Source organism: Neoarius graeffei, chromosome 24 (assembly GCF_027579695.1).
Source record: "Neoarius graeffei isolate fNeoGra1 chromosome 24, fNeoGra1.pri, whole genome shotgun sequence".
Taxonomy (NCBI): domain Eukaryota; kingdom Metazoa; phylum Chordata; class Actinopteri; order Siluriformes; family Ariidae; genus Neoarius; species Neoarius graeffei.
The window spans coordinates 21,567,977-21,586,129 of record NC_083592.1 but is presented as its reverse complement, the minus strand read 5'-3'; the positions used below and the strand labels follow the sequence as shown (position 1 = coordinate 21,586,129).

At 41.7% G+C, this 18,153-nt stretch overlaps 1 protein-coding gene across 8 annotated transcripts in view; it reads left to right on the top strand.

The window, feature by feature from the left end:
* The window catches only part of cntrl (centriolin), a 743,138-nt gene that overhangs the window by 124,273 nt on the left and 600,712 nt on the right, over positions 1-18,153 (top strand). For all 8 annotated transcript variants that reach the window (XR_009651398.1, XM_060906888.1, XM_060906886.1 and 5 more), the window contains 3 exons: positions 7,294-7,458; positions 7,639-7,818; positions 10,639-10,746. Coding sequence is in view for 7 of the 8 variants with exons in the window: in XM_060906888.1 (XP_060762871.1) it covers positions 7,294-7,458; positions 7,639-7,818; positions 10,639-10,746 (453 nt within the window). In the remaining variant the exon portion in view is untranslated. The remainder of the gene's footprint in view (positions 1-7,293; positions 7,459-7,638; positions 7,819-10,638; positions 10,747-18,153) is intronic.

Below are 18,153 nucleotides of genomic sequence, written 5' to 3'. Positions count from 1 at the left end.
AGATAGCTGCAATAAAAAGTTATGGGTCTCTGAAGTTGGGGAAAGAGCCATTTCGTCATGTGGTATTTTGACATCAAAATTTCAAAGGCCAGTAGTTCCAAAACTACAATGAATTGGGAGCTAATATTTTGCATGTGTGGTACAAACATATGATTCTTGATTATAGAATTTTTTGAGCAAAATCTGAGACGGTGATGTGGGGACCCTTAGGTGAGTTGGTGAGAATGACCCTGCCGGCAATGCGAACCAGACTCCTGCTCCGTTCGTACAGGGACCGGACAGCCCTTAGCAAAGAGCCCCGAACCCCATACTCCCGAAGCACCCCCCACAGAATACCACGGGGGACACGGTCGAATGCCTTCTCCAGATCCACAAAGCACATGTGGACTGGTTGGGCAAACTCCCATGAACCCTCGAGCACCCTATGAAGGGTATAGAGCTGGTCCAGTGTTCCGCGACCAGGACGAAAACCGCATTGTTCCTCCTGGATCCGAGGTTCGACTATTGGTCGAATTCTCCTCTCCAGTACCCTGGAGTAAACTTTCCCTGGGAGGCTGAGAAGTGTGATTCCCCTATAATTGGAGCACACTCTCCGGTCCCCTTTCTTAAAAAGAGGGACCACCACCCCAGTCTGCCACTCCAGAGGCACTGTCCCCGACCGCCACGCGATGTTGCAGAGGCGTGTCAACCAAGACAGCCCCACAACATCCAGAGACTTGAGATACTCAGGGCGGATCTCATCCACCCCCGGTGCCTTGCCACCGAGGAGCTTGCAAACCACCTCAGTGACTTCGGCTTGGGTAATGGACGAGTCCACCTCTGAGTCATCAGCCTCAATCTCCTCAGTGGAAGACATGACAGTGGGATTGAGGAGATCCTCAAAGTATTCCTTCCACTGCCCGACAATGTCCCCAGTCGAGGTCAACAGCTCCCCACCCGCACTGTAAACAGTGTTGGCAGAGTACTGCTTCCCCCTCCTGAGGCGCCGGACGGTTTGCCAGAATTTCTTCGAGGCCGATCGATAGTCCTTCTCCATGGCCTCCCCGAACTCCTCCCAGTTCTGAGTTTTTGCCTCCGCAACTGCCCGAGCTGCAGCACGCCTGGCCTGCCGATACCCGTCGGCTGCCTCAGGAGTCCCGGAGGTCAACATGGCCCGATAGGACTCCTTCTTCAGCTTGACGGCATCCCTTACTTCCGGTGTCCACCACCGGGTTCGGGGATTGCCGCCACGACAGGCACCGGAGACCTTGCGGCCACAGCTCCGAACAGCTGCGTCCACAATGGAGGTAGAGAACATGGTCCACTCAGACTCAATGTCCCCTGCCTCCCTCGGAAGCTGGGAAAAGCTCTCCCGGAGGTGGGAGTTAAAGACCTCCCCAACAGAGTGCTCGGCCAGACGTTCCCAGCAGACCCTCACCATACGTTTAGGCCTGCCAGGACCTGTCCAGCTTCTTCCTCCGCCAGCGGATCCAACTCACCACCAGGTGGTGATCAGTTGACAGCTCAGCCCCTCTCTTCACCCGAGTGTCCAAGACATAGGGCCGGAGATCAGATGAAACGACTACAAAGTCGATCATCGACCTCCGACCTAAGGTGTCCTGGTGCCACGTGCACTTATGGACACCCCTATGCTCGAACATGGTGTTCGTTATGGACAAACCGTGACTAGCACAGAAGTCCAATAACAAAACACCACTCGGGTTCAGATCGGGGAGGCCGTTCCTCCCAACCACGCCCCTCCAGGTGTCACTGTCGTCGCCCACGTGAGCATTGAAGTCCCCCAGTAGCACAATGGAGTCCCCAGTCTGAGCACCCCTCAGTACCTCTCCCAGGGACTCCAAGAAGGCCGGATACTCTATACTGCTATTTGGCCCGTAGGCACAAACAACAGCAAGAGCCTTCTCCCCAATCCGAAGGCGCAGAGAGGCGACCCTCTCGTTCACTGGGGTAAACTCCAACACATGGCGGCTGAGCTGGGGAGCTATAAACAAGCCCACACCAGCCCGCCGCCGCTCACCACGGGCGACTCCAGAGAAGTGGAAAGTCCAGCCCCTCTCGAGGAGCTGGGTTCCAGAGCCCAAGCTATGCGTGGAGGTGAGCCCGACTATCTCTAGCCGGTACCTCTCAACCTCCCGCACAAGCTAAGGCTCCTTTCCCCCCAGCGAAGTGACATTCCATGTCCCAACAGCCAGCTGCTGTGTCCGGGGATCAGGTCGTCGAGGCCCCTGCCTTCGACTGCCACCCAATCCACATTGCACCAAACCCCTACTGCTACCTCTGTGGGTGGTGAACCCACAGGAGGTCGGGCCCACGTCACCTCTTTGGGCTGAGCCCGGCCGGGCCCCATGGGCAAAGGCCCGGCCACCAAGCGCTCGCATACGAGCCCCAACCCCGGGCCTGGCTCCAGGGTGGGGCCCCGGCTGCGTCCTACCGGGCGACGTCACGGTCCTGGATTTTTTCTCCATAGGGGGTTTTTGGTGAACTGCTCTTGGTCTGGCCTGTCACCTACGACCTGTCTGCCTTGGGAAACCCTACCAGGGGCATAAAGCCCCCGACAACATAGCTCCTAGGATCATTCAAGCACACAAACCCTTCCACCACAATAAGGTGGCAGTTCTAGGAGGGGTGGCATAAATGTGTAAGACAAAAGTCAATTAAAGTGACCTGTCCTGTAACACTGAGCATAAGACAGGAATACCCTCATTTATAGCTAGGGGCAGTTTAGTGTAGCTAATGCATCTACTGGTATGTTTTTGGCAGGTGGTAGGAAACTGGAGAGCCCAGAAGAAAATCCATGCCAACACAGGGAGAACATGCAAAACTTTACACAGACAGTAAATTAGCTGTTACGATATAACTGATGACATTCAGTCCCCTTTGAAAGTATTGGAACAGCAAGAACAATTCTTTTGTTTTTGCTATAAATTTGGGGTTGTGATCAAAAGATGAAAATGAGACCATAGATCAAAATGTCAGCTGTCATTTCCTGATATTTACATTTTGAAGTGTTAAACAACTTAGAACATGGCATCCCTGATGGCAGACCGCCCCATTTTTAGGTGTGCAGAATTATAGGAACAGATAGTCTTGCAGTAATTTAAAGTAAATAACACTTAATATTTGGTTGCATATCCCTTGCTTGCAATAACTGCATCAAACCAACAACCCAATGACATCACCAAACTGTTGCCTTCTTATTTTATGGTAGTTTTCCAGGCTTAGCCAGCTTCTTTTAATTGTTTAGTGGGATTTCTCCTTTCAGTCTCCAATTCAGAAGGTGAAATGCATATTCAGTTGGGTTAAGGTCTGGTGATTGACTTGGAAAGTCCACTTTTTTCCTTGATAAAGTCCTTTGTTGTGTTGAAAGTGTGTTTTGGGTCTTTATCTTGCTACATGCTTGTCCCAATTAAATTGGATGCATTTCTCTGCAAGTTGGCAGACGATATTTCTGTAGACTTCTGAATTCGTTCTGCTGCTAACATCATGAGTTACATCAATGCAGCAATGCAGGCCTACATCATGACACTATCTCCAACATGCTTGACTATCTCCAACATGAGCTTGTTTGTTTTGCACGCCTTTCTTCACACTTGGGCTTTTTCATCAATTTGGTAGAGGCTAATCTTGGTTGCAGAACTTTTGTAGCTCATCTCTGTATTTCTTTGTGAGTTCCAACCTGGATTTCTGATTCTTTAGGGGTGGGACACGATTAAATTAGGGGTGGGACATGATTAAAAATTTTAATCTAATTAATTAGAGCCTTTGAAATTAATTAATCGAAATTAATCGACTGCATGGGGCCAACTAAAACGTTCTCATCCGCTTCTTGTACTTCTTCCATCTCTCCTTCCAAAAACCAGCGTCCTTTGAAAACCGGCGTTCTTCTTCTCCTGTTCTTTTTCTGTTTCCATCCGGCTGTATTCCGTCACGCATTAGTGCTGCCCCCACAGGTAAAATCCCAAACGACGACTTCTGAGTTTCCAGAAGGCTGTGTACACCATCAGACGTAATGCCACTCTCCAGTGCTCTAATGCAGAAGGACGTGTCTGTTATAGTGTGCGATTAAAATGCGTTATTTTTTTTTAACGTGTTGATATTTGTGTGATTAATTAATCGAAATTAACGCGCTAATGTCCCAGCCCTAATTAATAAATATATATATATATATATATATATATATATATATATATATATATATATATATGAGTGATTCCACGCTTATGGGTACTGAAATGGGGACATGAACTTATTCACCTAAAACCATTTCTTTTTTTTTTACCATCAGGTCACAAAACATGTAATCTTTAATGAATGATATGTTAAAAGATAACTTTAATTTTCTGAGATGTAATAAAAACATATTTATATGCCAAAGTCAAGCCTATGAGTTCCAAAATGATGTCTGTTACATTACTTCTGTTACGATTGTCCATCTCGCGTCTGTTACAAATTAATTACAATCTAGCTATATACCATGTTAATCTTATTGAAAGAATGTGTATGTTTATTCTGCTACACATGTTTATTAATTATATTTGCTAAAACATCACCTTCCTATGTTTCAAAAAGTAATTCTACATTGTTAAAATTGAGAATATATATGTCCACAACACTTCTGTTACGTTCTGACTTTGGCATATAAATGTTTTTATTACATCTCAGAAAATTAAAGTTATCTTTTAACATATCATTCATTAAAGATTACATGTTTTGTGACCTGATGGTAAAAAAAAAAAAGAAATGGTTTTAGGTGAATTTTTAAAAATAAGTTCATGTCCCCATTTCAGTACCCATAAGCGTGGAATCACTCATATATATATATATATATATATATATATATATATATATATATATATATATATATATATATCAATCAGTACTCTGCAGTTCAGTAACAAATATCACAAAAAGTAACATTATCATAAAATTTATGACTTGATGAGATATCACTAGTTTGGACAAGAGAAACAAATAACAATGCTACAAATAAAAACAACTGATAATAAAATTGACTGATTAATACTGTAAATCACTGATTATTATACACTGAAATCTAGTTATCAAATGATAAGATAATATATCTTATGAAAACCTCCACACCTCCTATTGACTCACAGATGAATGGATACAAATAAAGTTTCTATTCATCTTCTAATTAGTTAATTAATATAGCCGGTAACCTAATTAGCAGCCATTTGACAGCTTGGTATTTCATAGATAACTTTCCCCACTCCTACCTCACTCCCTGTCAATCCACACGCATGCAGGCGCACATTCTAAGCCCAGCACACCCCGCCACACGCTTGGCTATATAATGAACACCATCAACAACAATTCAAAGATTTGGAAATTACCACATACTCAACGTAAATATACAGTTGAATAATGATCCTGCCAACAGAAATGTCAACAAATCCACGTGTATGACACGATTAAAACCAATCATAAACGACCGTTTACTTTTCAGCTCAAATACACAAAGCGGTATTGGCTGGTTTCTCAAGTGGAATATTGCGCATGCGCACATCGCTCTTTCCGAATAGAAACATCCGGCGATTCATCAAAACAATATGTCGAATGAGATGCTTCAGAAATCATGTGAATAAACTGATAAATTTGATATGTAACCCGAATATCGGCGTATTTTGGCACTTGACCAATCGGGCAAGTAACTGAGATGATGAACTTGTCCGACATAAAGTATCACTTGTCCCGGATAAGTGGACAAGCGTTAATGTCGAGCCCTGCATGTTATTTGCCATTTTGTCATGTCGTAACAGTATTTATTTGTCACATAGTTCACTGTCTCAATATTCATGCAGCTTGCGACCAGTATGACCAATAAATATTGTTAAGACATGACTGTGAGAATGAAGTGAAACTGGCAAATAACATGAGAAAATAATCCTGTTTTAACAACTGTTCTAAATAGAAAAGTATTGTACAGCCTTTGTGTTGGTATAATAATAAATATCAGTGGTCTTGACTTGCATCTTTTACATCTGTGTGCACTCTATGCTGGAGTAGGTTGACGGTCAAGTGTACGGTGTGGGGTGAGGTCCAAATAATGTAAAGCAATGCTCATGGTGGTGTAGTGGTTAGCACGGTCGCCTCACAGCAAGAAGATTCTGGGTTCGAACCCAGATGAGGTTATTTTCTGTGTGGAGTTTGCATGTTCTCCCCGTGTCTGCGTGGGTTTCTTCCAGGTGCTCCGGTTTCCCCCACAATCCAAAGACATGCAGTTAGGTTGACGTGGGGCGGCCTTGGGCTGAGGTGCCCTTGAGCAAGGTACCGAACCCCTGACTGCTCCCCGGGCGCTCTGGGCTGCCCACTGCTCTGGGTGTGTGTGCATGTGTTCACTGCTTCAGATGGGTTAAATGCAGAGGATGAATTTCACTGTGCTTGAAGTGTGCATGTGACGAATAAAGGTTTCTTCTTTATTTCTTATGTTAAGACAGGTGCGTTAGTACCAGTAGATCGGCACAGACCGGATGTAGCCCACAGGTCGCCTACTGGGGTTCAGTGCTGTAGGCCAAAATTGTAAGCGTCGCGGCGGTTTAATGGGTAGCGGTATGTTACTAAGGTCAATAAATTAAGCATAGCGGGGCTGCTACACTATGGCACTTTAGGGGAAACCCTGATTACTGTTTGATCTCATCGTGACCTTGGTTCATAGAGCTATAATTATTTAATGATGATTAGTCAGTAATAGTAATTTATAATCTGGATAATCCAGATTGATATATAATTACAATCAGGGATACACTAGGATGTAGTGCAAGAATCCATAACATTCATACATACTAGATTGTAGTTTAGTTTTCATCCCAAAATTATTATTTGTTAAATAATATTTATTTATTGCAGTGGTTCCACAGACAATATTTATTTTGTCATTCATTTTCCAGGTGGGAATTGTGGTGTAGACAATAATAGTTTTAAGATTGCATTATGCGGCAAAACTAATATAGACTGCAAAAATTGTAGGCTGAGTCACTGTATTTTGAGAGGTCAAAAATTCTTATCATAGTAATCATCTATAACCAAAGAGAGAAGTGAAAAACAAAGTAATACATGAGTTGCAGACACAATTTTGCTCCCTGCATAGTATCACTATATCATCTCGTTGTGCAGAGCTTGTGTTCTGCCCAATTTAGAGTTTTATTCATGTAATTTCTTTAGCTTCTGAGAAAAACTGTTTCAGAAAACTGCAGCTTGTCTAAGGAATATGAAATGTTGTTTTTAGAGGATTCTTCCAAGCTTTAATTAGTGTGATTCCTTGAATGCTTTTAGACCCAACAGGAAACAGAGAGGCATGAGGAGGAGGCTGAGCTCCTCCTGTTGAGGGAGGAGCTGCAGGAGGTGCAGGAGCAGCAGTACCTGACATTACAGCGTCTGCAAGAAGCCGAGAGAGTGAGAGATCGTCTACTCTTGGAATTTGAGAAGCAAGATAAACAGGTGTGTGAAAGCAGCCTCAGGACTTTGACATTTGAACAGGGTAGGAATATGTACTATGAGCAGTAGATTCACTCAAATGTTTATAGCCAAACATATAGTCTTGAAGATTTCAATATTTTTCTTACATATTGAATTGGACGCAAGTGTGTTGTGTATTTGTGTGGGTGTGTTTGTGCACAGGTAAAGGCTGGGGAGGCTCTAACACAAGAACAGCTACAGTCCTTGAAGCTGGAGTTAAGAGAGCTTAGGAGATTCTTCTCTACCGCTGATCAACTGGCTGCCGAGCAGCTGAAAGCTGCCAAGGACCAGCTTCGTTCACTTCACAGCACAGTGCAGAGAATTAGTCAGGAGAGAGCAGAGGTACAAATGGATTAAAGAATGATTTCATTGTTGTTTGGTGTTTTATAGTCCCAAAACTTTGTTAAAGTTGCCTAAGACAGGCCTCGTTTACACTTGGTATTAAAATGTGTCTTAAGTAATCGGATCACAAGTGGTTGCTAAGAGTACATATAAACTGGATCATATGTATCTCGGAGATGCATTTTGATGTTTCCATGTGGAGGTAGTCAAGGACACACATGGCTACACTGCATTTGTAGTGCAAACACTAATTCATCTCAATGCGTTCTGGACAACATCATAGGATCTCGTAATCTCCAGTATACCATTTTCATACAGAATTGGGTTTCTTTTGTAAAGCCCAATCAGTCTCTTATACATACGATAGTTTAACATGTTTGTCTATACTTTGGTTGTCTGACAAATATTAGATCAATGAAATTTCTAAAGTCCATAAAAACATGGACATGCATATATATGCAGGTGGCTGACATTTCTCAGTGATCTCTGATCATTCCTGGATATTTCTGTTAGTGTAAATATAGTATGTTTTGTGCACTGTGGTCAAGTTCATTAGAGCAGTGTGTATGTGCGGGGAAATTCCCAAACACGGACAGTATGCATCTGCTCTCATGCTATGCAGGGAGCAAAATTGTGTCTGCAACTCCTGTATTACTTTGTTTTTCACTTCTCTCTTTGGTTAATAGCTCTCTTCTGTTTGTAGGATTGATGAATAAACCACAAGCTGCATGAAAATCTGCCACTTATAGTAGCTTTAAAGGGTACTGATACAACATTTTAAACATGATCAAGATCAATAATACAAGCCCTAATTATAATAATGCACAAAAGTGCAGCCACCTGATTAGCCATCGTAAGTAGCTTAAAAGTCCAAAAGCACGTTGAATTTTATTGCACATGGGCAACCAATGTGGCAGCCAGGATGTGACCTAAATTCGTTGATGTCCAGGTACCAGAAGTTAAGTGTAGCTGATGTAAACATACTTGTTAGCCTGGATTTAGTCAGATGAAAGTGTTTGCTTCAAGTCAGTATAGAAAGCGGAGAAACAAGATGTCTGTATAAACCTCGGAAAAAGGACTGTCCGCACCTGAGAAATTATTTCAGCAGCGCATCATCAAATGATTCTAATGATGAATTCGGTGGTGCTTTGCAAGTGCAAAGTCTAGAAGGCAGGTCAAAGGATTCGGCAGCTATCTGGTGCCAATGTGGAAAGTGTGCCAAGCAGAAAACTGAAATTGAATGTTTGTTGTAAAGAGCACAAATGTTTATGCAATTATAATACAGGCACAGCCATTGAATTGTTTCACAGATAAACCCGGTTTGTATGCCGCGCACAAGCCTGCATTGGAAATGGCCTATAAACAGGCCATGATAGTCTGTGTGTAGCATGTACCATGATAGCATAGTAGCCTGATGGTAGAGGAAGAGCACCAGATGGAAAACTCGCAAATCTGTAAGCAGCCTATTATATATAGAAACTCAGTGTGTTTATGTACGTGTGTGTGTGTCCATACTAGTCGATCAATCGATCGAATATGTGAATACAAGTATAGACATGCAATGTGCCACAATAGTGTATATGGTCTAAATATAGGCTAGTGACAGCCCTAAGGTGAGTGTTAGTTTATAGCAGGGTGGAACGAGTCTAACACGACCTGCATAGCCCAAGAGCTCGACCTGTAGATTCCTTTCAAAGTAATTGGGCTAAAATGGTCCTCGCAAACAACAGAATTTCTACCAAAAGAGAATGTTTCTAAAGTGTGACCTGTTCCCAAGTTGTGTAGCCACTGTTTAGCAAGTGTTGTTTGGTTGTCAGCAATGGAACACAGAAAAAATGCTTTCCCTTATTATTACATTATTTTTGCAACCATAGGCTTTGCACTCGGCCATTTTTCAACAATGTTTTGAACATCAGGCTACATCACCGTGTGTGGAGCAGCGAGCCAATCAAGATGCAGGAAACCCATCAACGATACTACCTTTGATATCAGCAGTATGGCTGCGCCCTTAAATGAGCAGGAGTACAAAAGAATTTTAAAGCACTACTTTATGCAACACAGTGTGGCAATACAGGGTAGTTAAAATGCATTTGTGCAAAATGTGTAATATTTCTATCCTATGTTTATTTTTCCACTGTGGTTACCCTTTAAAACTTTCATCCACTCAGACCAAACAGAGCATTGTTTAAGCAGGAAATGCCACCCAATTACTAAATTAAACAAATAAATAAAATGCATGCAATGGTTGAGGAGTTATGTTGGTGTGCTGAGTGCAAGCAGGGACTCTGGCAACACTATCTATGACAGCATAACTGAAAGGGAGAGCCAGAAATTAACACAGACATGAGGGAGCCCTGGGACATAAAGCAGTCAGCCGCTCCACCATCAGCAAATCCGACTGATCGTGTTTGTGTGTGTGCGGGGGGGATTGAGGTTGGAGTCCCTTTTGATTCTGGTTCCTCTCAAGGTTTCTTCCTTGTGTTGTCTTGGGGAGTTTTTCCTTGCCATCACTGCCTTAGATTTGTTCATTAGGGATAAATTTATTTGCGATACATTTATTGGTTCATGTGTTTAAAATCTTTATTTTTCTGTAAAGCTGCTTTGTGACAATGTCTGTCTAATTATTAAAAGCACTATACAAATAAATTGAAATTGAGTTGAATGACAGTTTCACATGACGTCTTTCATGTGATATCAAGTTCTTTTTAGCTGATTTGGCAACCCTCTCTAGTCAAAAAGTGCAATTACATGTGCCATTTGTGTCACTCAAGACAAATGTTGGTATCGGGTGTAAATGGGGCTTTTTTTGTTTGTTTGTAGGATGCAGAAGAGCTAGAAGAATCCAGGATGCAGGCTGCTCAGGCCATGCAAGATCTAACAAAGGCAGAGGCAACAATGCAGGTTCTGCAGAAGCTGCTTCAAGACAGGGTAAGTTAATATGAATAATTGTTCTGATGTGCTTTACACAGTCACTATTACTATTCTCATGATGGAGATATTTAAGTGTTTTTTTTTTTTTTTTAAACCACTGCATCTGAAGCAAATGCCCCTGCCACTTATAGTAGCTTTAAAGCTTTCATCCAATCAGACCAAACAGAGCACTGTTTAATCAGGAAATGCCATCTAATTGCTGAATACTTGCAGTAGTTGAGTTTTTGTTTGTGCACTGAGTGCAAGCAGGGACTCTGGCAAAATTAACTATAACATGACTGAAAGGGTGAGCTAAAATGGGGTTTTTGTCGGAACCCCATTTCCAAAAAAACATTAGGATGCTGTGTAAAATGTAAATAAAAACAGAATGCTATGATTTGCAAATCATGGAAATATTTCATTGAAAATAGTACAGAGACAACATATCAAACGTTGAAACTAAGAAATCTTACTGTTTTTTGAAAAATGTATTCTCATTTTGAATTTAGTGCCAGCAACACGTTTGAAAAAAGTTGGGAAAGGAGCAACAAAAGACTGGAAAAGTTGGGTCATGTTAAAAAAAATTGATTGGGTATAAAAAGAGGCTTCCATAGAGGTTGAGTTTTCTCATAAGTAAAGCTGGGGAGGGGTTCACCACTCTGTGAAAGACTACATCGGCAAGTTGTGCAACAATTTCGGAATAATATTCCTCAATGTAAAATTGAGGAATGTAATTCGTCTATGGTACATATTAAAAGATTGAGAGAATCTGGAGAAATATCTGTATGAAACAGATAAGGCTGAAAACTGATGTTTGGATACCAGTGATCTTTAGGCCCTCAGGCGGCACTGCATTAAAAACGGACATGGTTCTGTAGTGGATGTTGCTGCATGGCTCAGGAATTCTTATGAAAATCATCTGTGAGCACAGTTCATCACTGCATCCACAAACTCTATTTATATATGGTTTTAACTTGTATTTAGAAACACCGCTGCCTTCTCTGGGCCTGAGCTCATTGACGATGGACTGGGGCGAAGTGGAAAACTGTCCTGTGGTCTGATGAATTGAAATTTCAGTGGAAATCTTGGAAACTGTGTCCTCTGGATTAAAGAGGAGAGGGACCATCCCGCTTATGAGCACACAGTTCAAAAGCCAGCATCTGTGATGGTATAAGGGTGCATTAGTGCACATGGCATGAGTAGCTTGTGCATCTGGGAAGGCACCATTAATGCTGAGAAATATATATGAGTGATTCCACGCTTATGGGTACTGAAATGGGGACATGAACTTATTCACCTAAAACCATTTCTTTTTTTTTTACCATCAGGTCACAAAACATGTAATCTTTAATGAATGATATGTTAAAAGATAACTTTAATTTTCTGAGATGTAATAAAAACATATTTATATGCCAAAGTCAAGCCTATGAGTTCCAAAATGATGTCTGTTACATTACTTCTGTTACGATTGTCCATCTCGCGTCTGTTACAAATTAATTACAATCTAGCTATATACCATGTTAATCTTATTGAAAGAATGTGTATGTTTATTCTACTACACATGTTTATTAATTATATTTGCTAAAACATCACCTTCCTATGTTTCAAAAAGTAATTCTACATTGTTAAAATTGAGAATATATATGTCCACAACACTTCTGTTACGTTCTGACTTTGGCATATAAATATGTTTTTATTACATCTCAGAAAATTAAAGTTATCTTTTAACATATCATTCATTAAAGATTACATGTTTTGTGACCTGATGGTAAAAAAAAAAAAGAAATGGTTTTAGGTGAATTTTTAAAAATAAGTTCATGTCCCCATTTCAGTTCCCATAAGCGTGGAATCACTCTCATATATATAAATCCTCCCCCTTTTTTTTTTCCTTTTTAACAAACAAACATGTATGTATGTTTTGGAGCAACATGCTGCCATTCAGATGACTGCTTTTTCAGCCTTGGCCATGGATTCAGCAAGACAATTCCAAACCACATTCTGTACATATTACAACTGCTTGGCTCTGTAGTAAGAGTCTGGGTGCTAAACTAGCCTGCCTGCAGTCCAGACCTGTTTCACATTGAAAACATCTGGTGCATTATGAAGCGCAAAATACGACAAAGGAGACCCCAAACTGTTGAGCAACTGAAATTGTATGTCAGGCAAGAATGGGACAACATTTCACTTTCAAAATTACAGTAGTTTACTTAGTTCCCAAACATTTACAGAGTGTTGTTAAAAGATAAGGTGATGCAGCACATTGCCCCTGTCCCAAGGTTTCTGAAACGTGTTGTTGGCATCAGATTCAAAATGAGCATATATCTTTCAAAAAAACAATAATATTTCTTAATTTCAACATTTGAGACGTTGTCTTTGGACAGCATCCCAATTTTTTGGCAGTTGAGCTTCTATAAGAGAACGTGGGGGTGGCACGGTGGTGTAGTGGTTAGCACGGTCACCTCACAGCAAGAAGGTTCCGGGTTCGAACCCAGCAGCCGGCGAGGGCCTTTCTGTGTGGAGTTTGCATGTTCTCCCCGTGTCTGTGTGGGTTTCCTCCGGGTGCTCTGGTTTCCCCCACAATCCAAAGACATGCAGTTAGGTTGAGGTGGGGCGGCCTTGGTCTGAGGTGCCCTTGAGCAAGGTACCTGACCCCTGACTGCTCCCCGGGCGCTTTGGTGTGGCTGCCCACTGCTCTGAGTGTGTGCGTGTGTTCACTGCTTCAGATGGGTTAAATGCAGAGGATGAATTTCACTGTGCTTGAAGTGTGCATGTGACGAATAATAAAAGGTTTCTTCTAAAAACCACAGATGATAATTAATAATTATTTAAACTTGTATAGCACCTTTCTCATGCCCAAGATCGCTTTACAATTTAAGAAAAAAAAAGTCCACCAAAAGAGGGTCAGGATGTAATTCCAATGGTGTAGCTACCCATAGTCCCACCAAAAGGTATGTCCTACACTGCCTGCATAGCCACTGCGACGCTACCGGGCAACATTGCTTGGAACACCGCGCCATGGATCCATAAACCGTGCACAGAAGCACCGCCGCACAAAGCATTGGTATGTTCCAAACCACCTGCACAGCCACCGTGACTCCACCAGGCAACATTGCTTGGAACACTGCACCAAGCACAGAAGCACCGCCACACAGAGCACTGGACAACCCCGATGTTAAAGAGCAACAAGCTTACAGGCATCACTCATGGTGGTCCAAGGCCTGAAGGAAACCGACACCCAAAACTGAGTCCGGAGCTACACTACAGCTGGCAGACAAAACATTCAAGCAAAGAACAAACATCAAACTATAAAAAAACACAAAAAGAAAAACAGTGTGTGTGTGTGGGGGGGGGGGATAAAAAGCTCTGGTGAGAAGCAGCAACCAAAATGCGCTCAACGTACTCTCAACCGGAAACCAATGTGAAACGATCTCTGACTGTTTTCGCAGTTTAGAGACCAATGCATGGTCAAGATACCTTCTGAAAAATTGTGTACATAATCGTTGATCTTGTACACAAAGGACTACTACTTATTTGAGTTGTGGACTATTCTCAACAGAGCAATGACATGATTATGTATGTTGCTTTGTTTTTGGCACTACTGTGGTTGTTAAATGCCTTAATGTCACTATCAGAAATATTCAGCCAACAGCCATGCTGATCATTGAAGAAAATGAGCTATTATACAAGGTGGACCAACATGGTAGGTGGGTATAATACAGGGTGTCCAGAGGCTTTTAAGTCTTAATTTGTTTGAAATTATGTTTTACATGTATAAGGTATGAAATTTGTCTTAAATTTGAATATACATGGTATTAAATTTTGTGCTGTAAACATACCTAATTTTTTTTATTATTTTTATTTTATTTTATTTTTTTATAAACCTAATCTCTGTCTATAGTGTATAGACCCCTTGCACTTAGGGCTGCTCGATATTGGAAAAAATCAATATCACGATTTTTTCAGTAAATATTGATATCGCGATTTTTAAAACGATATTTATACACCTTTTTTTAAAGCCCCGATCATCAACACCCGAGGCACCAGGCCACATTTTTATAGTACAGGCCTCATAGGCTACCTGTCAACCCTTCCCGTTGTACCCTGAAACGCCTTTTACTTAAACTATTTACTGTGCAAGCGCGTACTTTGCATAGGTCCTATAGCCTGCACAAGGCTCACGTTCTCCTCACTCAACATTTCCGATCACAGAGGATGGAGCCAGCGCTGGTATTACCAGTGATTACTGCGTAACGTCCACACTGGCTCGTAGCCAGCCAAGGATAAAATCTCTCTCTCACACACACACACACACACACACACACACACACACACACACACACACACACACACACTACAACGTAAGCTTGTGGGTTGTTAAGACACCAACATTAAACACGCGCACACACACGGACTGGCCATCGGGAGTAGCGGGAGTTTTCCCGGTGGGCCGGTGGTTCAGTGTGGGCCGGCGGAGGAAAAAAAAAAAAAAAAAACAGTTGCGCGCTGGCCTTTAATATGATAAGCAATGTTAACAGTGAAACTGTTAACATTGCTTATCATATTAAAGGCCAGCGCGCAACTGTTTTTTTTTTTTTTTTTCCTCCGCCGGCCCACACTGAACCACCGGCCCACCGGGAAAACTCCCGCTACTCCCGATGGCCAGTCCGTGTGTGAACACGCACAATATAGAGACAAGTCCTTAAGAATTAACATACATGAAAATAGCTCAGCGGCATGTAAACATTCCCTGAAAGTGTAGGTGGCACTGCGGCTAGATGCTACGTGAAATGGCACAAGGCAAACACCATGCTTCGCTCAGTCAACAGACAAAATCCACGAACCCAGTAGTCCTCCTACTACTGTGGGTTAGTGTTCTGTGGCCAAAAACACCCTATGCACAGTCATTCCAAAACATCCCCACTAGTTGCAGGTTATGTCTCAAATACAGATATGCGTTGTGGATTAAGCGATCTATTTTCAAGCATCAGGCTTCTCTTCCTTCATCTTCCAAATGTGGACTCCGCTATCTTTTTGGCATGTCAGCATTGAAATACCATTTGCAGAGATATTTCACTCGAAAAGTAAAAGCAACACATGATTAGGGCTACATGATTAGCAGGGGGACACCGTTTTAAGCGCACGGAATTTCAAAAACAATGTAATTACATCTGAGTCCGTCTACATCGCGCAATAAACCCGTCCTTAGCAGAACCTACTTCAAAGCATGATGCTAGCTGCAGATGCACGAGTCAAAATCAAATGAACCCAAGTAAACATGCCGCGGCGGGCAACGTTAATAACCAAATTGCCTTACCTTAAAACGCTGCCTTGACCACAGGACGACTCGCAATTATTCCACTTAAATCCACACGGTTTAACACATCTAACACAGCTAGCAAGCTGGATATGTGCTAATATTGTTGTGCTTGTTTTCTTCCGTAGATGCCATTTTTACATTACCCAGTCCCACATCCAAAAATATGACGTAAATATATGTTAATTGTATTATTATAACTATTAGCAAGCAAATCAAACAACATATTAACAAATCAATATATCAAATCACCCGACACGTATGAAAACAGAAGAACTGATTTCTTACTGTTGTGGAGATATCGCGGGAGTAGAATGGATGACGTATACAAGGCTACGGTGTGCCTTAGGGGATAGAAGGGTTCGTTTTACCTTACAAATGACAAAAAATCGTTTCATATCGATATTATGAATTTTGATATCGTTTGACACCGATATCGTGATAAAAATACGATATATTGCACAGCTCTACTTGCACTGACATCACACTTGCGTTAGCAAACGTTGCTACCCTTGTCCTGGGGGACAAGCGAACTTTGTTTACATACTGAAGATAAGCAATATTGAAGATGTCCGACATCTGTAGTTCAAAGAAAACTACAGCTTAAAAAAAAGCTTTACTACCAGATTACTTCGATAATCTAAGTCAGTAGTTGTGATCTGTACAAAATTCCGTGAAACAATTGGAGTGACAATGTAGATTTGTGGCCTAGCGTTACCTACATAGATGTTGAAATGTCTCTCTGCATTTTTTTTTTCTGTTTTAATAATAAAAAAATTTAAAAAATTGTTTGCTGGAAGAGAAAAGCAGGGAGGATTGAGAATCAAGTGGCTGTGGTTTGTTTACACTTGATACTAATTATTGCAGTGTCCTAGCAATCACCGCAAAGATGCGTACAAAAAGCCCAAAATGGCTACTTACCCAGGCATAAACGATACAGGATTTATCTTGTAGTGTCTTGATCCATAGTTGTTTAACCTAGACATGTATAAAAAGTTGTATGCCTCCATGCTCTTGCAGGTACCTGTTTGTCCGTGTAGAACCACATCTGCAGCTCCAGGTAATTTGAGATGTCGGTGAACTCAACAGATGGATAATTTTTCTGAAGGTATCTTGACTGTACATTGGCATCTAAACTGCGAAAATAGTCACAGACCATTTCACAAGCTCTTTGCATGCGGGTGGCCGAATCGGTTTGCCTGACCACCACTTCATTCACCGGAAGTAAACTTGCAAGCAAAAGTTATGTGACTGAATACCACTTATATTCTATTCCAGGTTAACCACTCGCAAAGAGTGACAGAAAAACCTTTAACTTTGTGTATTATCAGTGAAAAAACCGGCAAGATCGTGGCCACACACTGCGACTGTATGGCAGGCCTTGGAGAGAGCTATTCTCACATAGCATCGTCGTTGTGGGCTGTCGAAGCTGGAGTGAAACAAAGGGATTCACTGACAGTTACAGATAAAAAGGCATACTGGGTTCTTCCTACTGCTTTGAAAAAAGTCTCCTACTCCTGGATCAGATATATTTCCTTTCTAAAGAAATGCCTAAGTCAAGTTACAGGAAGACAGTAATGCCCTTTATCTTTTTCTCTATTTGAACGATTGGAACAACCAAAACCAAACCATATTTAAGACAGATTAAGCCTTGCTTACAGGAAAGAAATAACAGAAATGAGTTCTGGTTGTTCCCCCAGGAGAAATTATCACATGATGCATGATGTCACATACAAGGGGTCTCTTGTCCGTTACCGTGGACAACATTTTCAGTGTGTGTTCTGGTATTAATAAGATAAAGCTCATTTTATGCCAGATGCAGTCAATATACTGCATGAGCATCACAGCCTTGCTGCTTCAAGTATGTGTACACAGTAATGAGGTGTGGCCTTTTAAGCCCATTTTACACCTGAAGAGATAAGGCACATGCATCAACATATGACTGAAAAAAGGCTTGTGAACCTTTATGCCAGAAGCTCATTCACTGGCCATTTATGTAATGATGTTTTATCAGTTAAAAAAAAAAGTTGTATTCATCATGCCTGCCTTTTTTCCCTCTTCACCTATTGAAGATGACAAGAATAGAATGAATGGAATATGTAAATTACTTA